This window comes from Labeo rohita, chromosome 16, assembly GCF_022985175.1.
Source record: "Labeo rohita strain BAU-BD-2019 chromosome 16, IGBB_LRoh.1.0, whole genome shotgun sequence".
Lineage (NCBI taxonomy): Eukaryota > Metazoa > Chordata > Actinopteri > Cypriniformes > Cyprinidae > Labeo > Labeo rohita.
Window position 1 is genome coordinate 27,838,855 of NC_066884.1, and position 9,449 is coordinate 27,848,303.

General features: G+C 35.8%; 1 protein-coding gene across 1 annotated transcript; it reads right to left on the bottom strand.

Annotated features, from left to right (window-relative positions):
* Positions 1-1,290: 1,290 nt before the first annotated feature.
* tapbpl (TAP binding protein like) lies at positions 1,291-6,889 on the bottom strand. Its single transcript, XM_051130703.1, has 9 exons — positions 6,683-6,889; positions 6,241-6,453; positions 5,872-6,150; positions 3,893-4,093; positions 3,648-3,815; positions 3,396-3,499; positions 3,089-3,317; positions 2,805-2,879; positions 1,291-1,560 (listed from the first exon to the last, which is right to left on the bottom strand). The coding sequence occupies exons 1-9, from the start codon at positions 6,717-6,719 to the stop codon at positions 1,553-1,555; spliced, it is 1,314 nt and encodes a 437-aa protein (XP_050986660.1). The 5' UTR covers positions 6,720-6,889; the 3' UTR covers positions 1,291-1,552.
* Between the last annotated feature and the right edge of the window lie 2,560 nt (positions 6,890-9,449).

Genomic DNA, 9,449 nt, shown 5'->3' on the forward strand with positions numbered 1-9,449 from the left:
AATGTGACTTGGGAAGAACGAGTCGTCTAGGGGAGTGATTCGTTCAGTCGCGTATGCGCAACATTCTATTAGGCTCTGTACTGGAATTAGTTCACCTGTTTCGAGTCTTCGGGTTTTTCGAGTCGTTCATTCGTCTTATGGGGCTGTCACGTGATGCTGATTTTGCCAAAATGAACGAAATGACTCGAAAAAAGATTAGTTCATTTTGCTGAACGAGAGTCAAAGGTCTGAGTCGGTAAAATGATCCGAACGTCCCATCACTACTACGAATCACGTCTTCGAATCACCACAAGTTCATAGTCTCTGCACTCCGACTCAAAAAGGTAGAGTATGTCGAAAAACTCAATGTTATTTTCTCCTACAACTTCAGAATAGTCCAACATCGTTGTACCTTTTTGTTTGTAAACGGCGTTTGATAGTATTTGCGTGTTCGCTTTGTAAACACTGAGTCTGTAGTCCCGCCTATGCCCACGTGACCTTCCGACGTGATTCGATAGTACGTGAACGCGCATCCCAGAGCCTGTGCTACACAAGCTTTTGTGCTTAAAAAGTATACAAATTTTTATTTTCCGAAAGATTTGACCGATCGTTTCGCTAGATAAGACCCTTCTTCCTCGGCTGGGATCGTTTAGAGCCCTTTAAAGCTGCATTTAAACTACATTTACTTAATAATTTTAAGGTTTCCTTAAATATAAAAATACAATGCAAAAACTAATAAAGGGGAAAAGTGCTTGTACACATCGAAAGCATATAAGGTGTTAAGAATATAAAAAGATTAATTTGTTTCTTTTGACTTGCATGGCAGAATAATCCCACTGTTTGACTGTTTTATGTGTGATATGTTTATTTATTACTATTAACTGCCTGTTATAAGCCTCATTTTCCTGTTCTATGGAAAAGCCTCATCTGGGAACAAGATGTGAATGCTACAAGGCTGCCAAAATGTACTGAAACGTACAGGAATTCACAGATAATCAGTGCAAACAGAGCATAAACAATAATATATACTGCCATGCAATATACAAGTGTTGCTTTTCACATTCCTTTGTCAGCACAGATTTTTATATTTTTTTCTGTTGTCTGTTAGACTTGTCTCTTTTCCTCTTGTATGATCGAGTGATACAAACTAAATATGATGACTAATTATCATGTGTAAATATGAATGAAAGCATATACCTTAACAGAAGGGTAGTAATGCCATCAGCTCTGCTGCCAGTATTAGATTTTAATGGCATAAACAGCATGTATATATGCCCTGATACTTTAATAAAGCCAATAAAACCACCAACAAAACCTTCTGTTGTTTTTATTTAAAAACAAGGAAAATGTACAACAAATAAACAACAGTCAATAGATTAGAACATCAGAAAAAAAAATAGAGAATTCATTTCACATTTATAGAATAAGTTATGCAGGAAATTGATTTTTGACATTAACTTCTGTTCAACAAATGTACAATGAATGAATTAAACCCATTTTGAAGACACTTTCACACAGATGAAGTAAAAAAAAAAGATGGTTCCTTCCAAGTGTTCACACAGAAGACTGGTCCTCAGTTCTCTTAAAAGACAAATTATAATAGTAAATTTAATAACGTCCCATCATCTTGTGGACCTATATAGCACACACTTCCATGCAATTTTTATTGTATTTATTTTTTATGTACAGTTGAAGTCAAAAGTTTACATACACCTTGCAGAATCTGCAAAATATTAATTATTTACAAAAATAAGAGGCATCATACAAAATGCATGTTTTTTTTTATTTAGTACTGACCTGAATAAGATATTTCACATAAAATGTTTACATACATACAGTCCATAAGAGAAAATAATAGTTGAATGTATAAAAATTACCCGTTCAAAAGTTTACATACACTTGATTCTTAATACTGTGTTGTTACATGAATGATTGTTTGTGAGTCTCTTGTTTGTCCTGAATGATTAAACTGCCTGCTGTTTTTCTAAATATAACCCTTACCAACGACTCCATCTTTTCACACTGAAGACTATGGAGGGACTCAACTATTACAGAATCAGTTCAAACGCAAGTTCAAACGCTCACTAATGCTTCAGAATGAAAAATTATGCATTAAGTACTGCGGGTGAAAACTTTTTGTATCTGTAGATCATGGTAAATTTAACTTATTTTGTCTTCTAGGAAACATGTAAGTATCTTCTTTAGCTTCTGAAGGGCAGTACTAAATGAAAAAAAAAAAGATATAGGCAAAATAAGAAAAATGTACACATCTTCATTCTGTTCAAAGTTTACACCTCTGGCTCTTAATGCATCGTTTTTTTCTTTTGGAGCATCAGTGAGTGTTTGATCCTTCTGTAATAGTTGCATATGAGTCCCTCAGTTATTCTCAGTGTGAAAAGATGGATCTGAAAATCATACAGTCATTGTTGGAAAGGGTTCAAATACACAAAAATGCTGAAAAACCAAAGAATGTGCAGGACCTGAAGGATTTTTCTATAGAACAACGGGCAGTTTAACTCAGGACAAACAAGAGACTCATGAACAACTATCACTAAACAAACAAACAAAAGAAACAGCTATTGATCATTCAGGAAACAACACAGTATTAAGAATCAACCATATGTAAACTTTTGAACGGGGACATTTTTATAAATGTAACTATTATTTACGTATGTAAATGTCTTTTATGTGAAAAATAACATGCATTTTGTACAATACCTCTTATTTTCCTAAATAATTAACATTTTGCAGATTCTGCAAGTTGTATGTAAATTTTTGACCTCAACTGTAGAGCTATGTGTGGATTTTTAAACTTTTAAACTCACCTGCACCTCTAAATGCTTGATACAAAAACACCACTGATATCGCCACTATTAAAATTATTGTCCAGAAGGCTGTGTCTGTTAAAAAAACAACAACAGTTTTCTTTTGCAAAGGACTTCAGGGATATTTAAATTAAGAAATTAAACAGTTTTACTAATACTACATAAAATTATTTTGCATATGAATATAACACTTTTTTCATTGATTAGTTTGCTCTGTAAGTTTACATAAAAAAATACTATTTGTGAAAAAATCAAGGGTAGCTTAACACAAAAAAATCTCTTACCTGGCTCAGGTTCGTTCACAGTCAGAGTGGCATCAGTTGGTGTTTCTAAAGCGGGATGAGACACCCTACAGGTGATAACCGTTCCAGGTGGGTTTTTATCAGGCTGAAGGGTGAGGTGAGAGGAGAGGGAAAATGTTCCATCACTGTGCTGCCGGTGACTAGAGAGGGAGGATTCTTTCGACAAAGAGACAGGCTCTTCTTCGGAAGGCGCCTGGGAAAACCACTCCACCTACAGGAACACAGGCTGTCAGGAAACAAGGACAGACTCCAAAACAAGATCAGAATATGGTTTTGTACTTATTCTGACCTGGACATCCAGAGGATAGTAGCGATGACAATGGCAGCTCAGTTTCTGGGGTGTCGTATCCTGAAATGTCAGTTTCTCCTCGGATAGTGTGACACGAGGAGGTTCTGGGTAAAGAAATAGGATGGAATCTTTCATTAATTTATTTCAAATAAAATGTAAGGAAATAGATGTGAACAAATTATTAAAACACCTTTCTATAGAATATTAAAAGGCTTTTTGACCCTGCTCAGTGTATGCCAATGAAAGACTCACGTGTGATGTGCAGCTGCACGATCTGTTGAGTCTGAAACTCTCCAGAGCCGACAGTGCAGATGTATGTGCCCTCATCTGTGACCTTTAACCTCTTCAGAGTCAGAGACGCATTACCGTCCCGCACCAGAAGATCTGCTTCAGCACTTGTGTTGTTCCGGTCCACAAATACTGTAGTGTATAACAGTAGTGTGATATTTAGCATCCAAACATGTTTTCCTTTAAACATCTGAATTCTTCTCACTTACAGTCTTGTTCCACGTCTGTTTCTGTTTCCCTCGCTTTCATATCAAGAATTTTACGGCCATTTCCTCTGTGTTGTATGCGCCACTCAAGGGCCACATCCTGCCCAGGGACGGAGTTCTTCTGTCTAAAGCCACAGTCTAACAGTGCATCACCCCCGATTGGAGCCTCGACTGATGGGACGCGTGAAAACACCACAAACACAACTGGGTAGAGTGGGAAAGATGACAGAAACAATCATTCTCCTTTGTATTATAGACCCATAAGTATTAGATTCAATAAATTAATTATAACTGAACATACATTATAAAATCATCAGACACTTGTTCATATTCACCATCAGATTTTTGAAATAAATCAAAACAAGGTTTGAAACAGCATGATGTAATCACATGACGTTTGAATCAAGCTCCAAACTACTCATTTAAAATTAAAGATTGGTAAAGGTTTATAAAGCAGTGTTTTGAAAGCACCCATCACTTATGATTTATTGTTAGATTCTTTTTAGAGTAGCTTAATTTGTTTTCAAAGAGCGCAACCATTTTTTTAGAGAACACAAACTCTGTTCAAAGTTTACACCTCTGGCTCTTAATGCATCGTTTTTTCTTTTGGAGCATCAGTGAGTGTTTGATCCTTCTGTAATAGTTGCATATGAGTCCCTCAGTTATTCTCAGTGTGAAAAGATGGATCTGAAAATCATAGTCATTGTTGGAAAGGGTTCAAATACACATCTTTTTGTGAGAAAACACAACTGTTTTGTTAGAGAACGCAAACTTTTTTTAGAATGAAAACGCTTTGTGAGAAAACAAACGTTTAGTGAGGGAAAGTAAATGTTTTGTGAGAACACGAACGTTTACTGAGAACACAAACGTTTTGTGAGATAAAGTAAATGTTTTGTGAGAATGCAAATGTTTTGTACAAGTAAACGATTAGTGAGAGAAAGTGAATGTTTTTTGAGAGAACACAAACGTTTTGTGAGATAAAGTAAATGTTTTGTGAGAACGCGAACTTTTTGTGAGAGAACGCAAATGTTTTGTTAGAGAACAGAAACGTTTTGTTAGAGAATGTAAACATTTCTTGAGAGAACGCAAAAGTTTTGTGAGAACGCAAACATTTTGTGAGAGAACACAAATGTTTTGTTAGAAAACGGAAACCTTTTGTTAGAGAATGCAAAAGTTTTTGAGAGAATGCAAAAGTTTAGTGATAGAACACATTTTATGAGAGAATGTAAATGTTTTGTAACGTTTGTATGTGTCAAACATTTAGTGAGAATGCAAATGTTTTGTGAGATAAAGTAAATGTTTTGTGAGAATGCAAATGTTTTGTACAAGTAAATGTTTAGTGGGAGAACGTTTAGTGAAAGAAAGTAAACATTTTTCAAGAGAACGCAAACGTTTTGTGAGAAAACAAACATTTTGTGAGATAAAGTAAATGTTTTGAGAGAACGTGAATGTCTTGTGAGAGAACGCAAATGTTTTGTTAGAAAACAAAAACGTTTTGTTAGAGAACAGAATTTTAGTGAGAGATAGACTTTTTGAGTGAACGCAAAAGTTTAGTGATAGAACACAAATGTTTTATGAGAGAATGTAAATGTTTTGTTACAGAACGGAAACCTTTTGTGAGAAAATGCTGTTTTTATTTAGAAAACCCAAATATTTTGTGAGAGAACCCAAATGTTTTGTGAAAGAATGCAAATGTTTTGTGAGAGAAAATAATTTTTGTACGAGAATGCAAAGTTTCTCAGTGAAGCTATATTTTTGCGACCCCAGTACTTTGGTGAGAGAAAGCAAAGCTTCTTGGGGGAATGCAATACTTTTGCTAAATGTAAGTGTTTATTGAGAAAATGCTAATTTCTTGGGGAAATGCAATAATAGTTTGTGAGTGAATGCAAAGTTTGTGGGTGAACAGAATATAGATAGATAGATAGATAGATAGACAGACAGATAGAAACACAGACCAAAATATTAACATATTACAATATTACCCTCTGTCAGCAATGTTCCAGATTGGCTGAGAGGCAGGTTCAGTTTACTCTGCATAAGTGGTTCTGTGTCAGATTTTGCTGTGTCACCGTGAAGCGTTTGCAGGACAAGAGTAAGGCTAATGCCTCCACCTTCCAGCTGAACTGAACCAATAAAATGAGCAGGTAGCGAATCCATCTCAGCACCCCGAGGAACATAACGGCTGATCTCACAAACCACTTCTTGTTCATTGCAATCAGCATGAAGAAGCAAGTCTGCGTTAGGAATCTGAATGGATGGTACTGTGGGGTGAGAAACAATGGAGGAAGAAAGATATTGTATGTTTTTATGTTTAAACATGTAGTTGCTGACTTTAAATTCAGTCCACTTACAGGTCATCTCAAAGATGAGATCGTCAGCGTTAGGGGTCTCAGGGGGGTTATATGGGGTCACGAGCTCTGGCGACAGACCATCATTCCCAACAAGATCCTTGAAGACCAGAGTAGAGGGAGTGCGCTTAAACATTGCCCCGCCCATCATGCCTCCCATCCCGCCCCCTTCCTCGATAAGAGAGCAGGACAGGACCACATCAGCTCCCTCCAGCCCTGTGACGAGAGCACATTCACTCAAACAGCAGGGGGCGCCAAATCTAACAAAACCAGACTATTGAAAATAAAACCGAAAGCAAAAGGATCATTCTGAGCCATTAATCGATTTAACGTCTAAAAACCTAGCATTTTTATGACGTAAACTAATATAAAACCTACCTATGCAAATATGCAAGCACCTCGGCTGAAAACAATATAGGAGCACGAATAAATGTCGAAAACTCACCATAAACCAACGACAGGAAGACGAGGATTGTAAACATCACCGAGCAGCTCCTGACAAGATAACTAATAATTTTGCTAAATGTCGCTTATAATATGCTTAGCTTACATTAAATGAGGGAAAACGCATTTTAAGATGGAGACAGCTCTCTGCTAGGCTAACAACGAAACTCGATTCGTGATACATTCAGTAGATGGTATACTTTCACTTTTAGTGCTTCCTTATTGGCAAATTCAAAATAAGAGTTAAGTTTTCCGTTTAAGTTTAATATTATTTATATGTGAGATATTTTGTCCATCCATTTAAAAGGTTATAATCTACGTGATTAAAAAAAAAAAAAAAAAAATCCAACAATCCTGCTCTTACAGTTACAGTCTTACAGTATCCTTGCAGGAAAATACACAAAGGTACGAAGTGTTATGTAGCTAAACATTTATGTGTTTTAAAACAAAATTGTTTTTGTGCAGGGCCGCGTATGATTCACTCCAGTGACAATTTTCAATGTGGGTTTATGAAAGTAATTTTCTGTACAGACACAGACACAAGTCTTGGCTGCTAAAAAGCTAGACAAAAAAAAAAAAAAAAAAAAAAAACTGTAGCTTATTAATTAACTCACTGATTCATCTTGTCATAGTGGGGCATGTTGTAACAAAGGGACTTGTTATAAAACAGCCTATTGTAAGTGTTTCTTCAGCATTTAAATAAGAAACACAAAACAATTAAAATAGAGCAAAAATATAATAAATAACATAAGGTAAGGTAAGGAGATCGAGCGTACGATGGGAAGATCTGGTGTATGCATGAATGTGAACGTTTTCTGTGATTTGAGGTAATTTACCATAGGTATATAGTGTTGAAGGATCCTTAGATCCTTCCATGCAAATTATTGTGTTGTGTTTACATTTTCTGTTTGTTTTTAATTTCATTTATAATCATTTATTTACATAATTATTCATAAACATTTTACAATCATTAGTCATTCACATAATTCATATTTAATTATTTATTTGATTATTTAAGTATTTATCATTTATTCATTTATTCATATATATTATTCATTTATATGTTTTTATATTTCTTATTATTTTCCTTGCTTATGCATTTTCTTTATTGTTCAGTTCCATGATTGTGGGGTTTCATGAATTGTTTGGTCTAAGAAATAGATAACGGGGATGTTTATGGAAATTCAAGGTTTATGGGATGTTAAATCCGTTTGATATATCATTGTTCTTTGAGCTGTACTCCCCAGACGAAGTCTGAACATTGAGACATACGCAACTAAAACTGTTCAATAAATTCTGTTATACCTTTTTTTACCATCATCACTTCGTCTCCTGCTTCTGCTCTTTTCTGGCTTTCATCGGTCAACTTCATAACTGACAGAAACCTGCTTGTTAGTGGGGTTGGGGTAACTACAACTTGCTGACTAGTTGTCCTGTTACCGAAAGACTGATATTTTCTGACGGGATCTGGTGTCCAGGGCTGGATCCTAATTGTCTGGCGTAGGGACCTGATCTAACAGTGTTTTTGAATCTTTTTTGAGTGTTATATAGCACCAGCGGTTGTCCAATCTCCATAAAACACGCATGCTTGCTTAGAATAACCTGTTGCATGTGCTCACCAGGTTTTGTGAAGTTTTGAGTTTTCATTTAGGCTTTATAGGCTTTTGGGTATATATGGAAAGGCCCCTTTTCTAAACGACCCTGTTATAGCTTCCCAAAGGGTAAATTTCAACATTTTTATAATTATTGCCCCGAGAGTCCAGAATTGTACTGCACTGTACATTGTGTGTTTTATGTATATGTGAAAAAAACATGCAATATACAATTGTTATATACAATATACAATCTCCAGTGGCCGATTTTCTTCAAATTTCTCAGAGACCTTTGGGGCCGTGAGTCAAACAGGCCCACCAAGTATTGTCCCAAGCGACCTTGTTAACCTTGTTTAATAGGTGCTCAAAGTCCATTGGCCTATGGCATCCATGTTTTTTGAGATATGCAAGCTTCCTTATTGCCACTTGTTGCACTTTGGACCAAGACCGTGCACATCGATTTTCATGTCGATAGGACAAATTGTAAACAATTGTACATTGCACAGTTTTTTTGCACATACACATATCATATGAAAGAACTCCTCATTCCAGACAATTTTGCCTCTAGAACTACTGCTGTTAATCACACAGTTTAATTCTGATTAAGAAGATGTCAAAAACCTACTTTTGCGAACTAGTTCTAGGTCTTTCACTCAATCTTGAAAAAAACACTGCAGTACAATTCTCTAGACTCTCAAGGCCAATAATTCTCAAAAAAAAGTTGAATCTACACTTTGTGAAGCTGTAACAGGGGTCGTTTAGAAAAGGGGCCTGTCCAAATGTAACCAAAATCCTGTAAAGCCTAAAGGAAAACTCAAAACGTCATGAAACCTGCTAAGCACATGCGACAGGTGATTCTAAACAAGCATGCAAAGTTTTAATGGGATCGGACCACAGCTGGCACTATAACATTCATAAAAGTTTAAAAGAAAAAACCTTTTCAATGGTAAATTACCAGGAATTGCCAAAAATGCTTTTTTTAAATAATTGATTTAGGTGGTTACAGGCTTGCTAAATAATGTCTTTTTTCATATGTGCTTAAATGTCTTAAAGCGCTTGAACCCCGGTAATCACTGCTTCTAGCTGTATATATTTTTTTATAATTATATTCATTCCACGAGTCTTCCAGCACTGGTTTTGCTCTGATCGGGTGAAAAGCCTAGGACTAGTACGCAA

Coding starts and splice junctions, on each gene's coding strand:
- tapbpl (XM_051130703.1), bottom strand. CDS start 6,719: ATGTTTACAATCCTCGTCTTCCTGTCGTTGGTTTATG. Junction 4,094..5,871: donor TGGAACATTGCTGACAGAGG/GTAATATTGTAA, acceptor CACTCTACCCAG/TTGTGTTTGTGGTGTTTTCA. Junction 3,318..3,395: donor ACTATCCTCTGGATGTCCAG/GTCAGAATAAGT, acceptor GTGTTCCTGTAG/GTGGAGTGGTTTTCCCAGGC.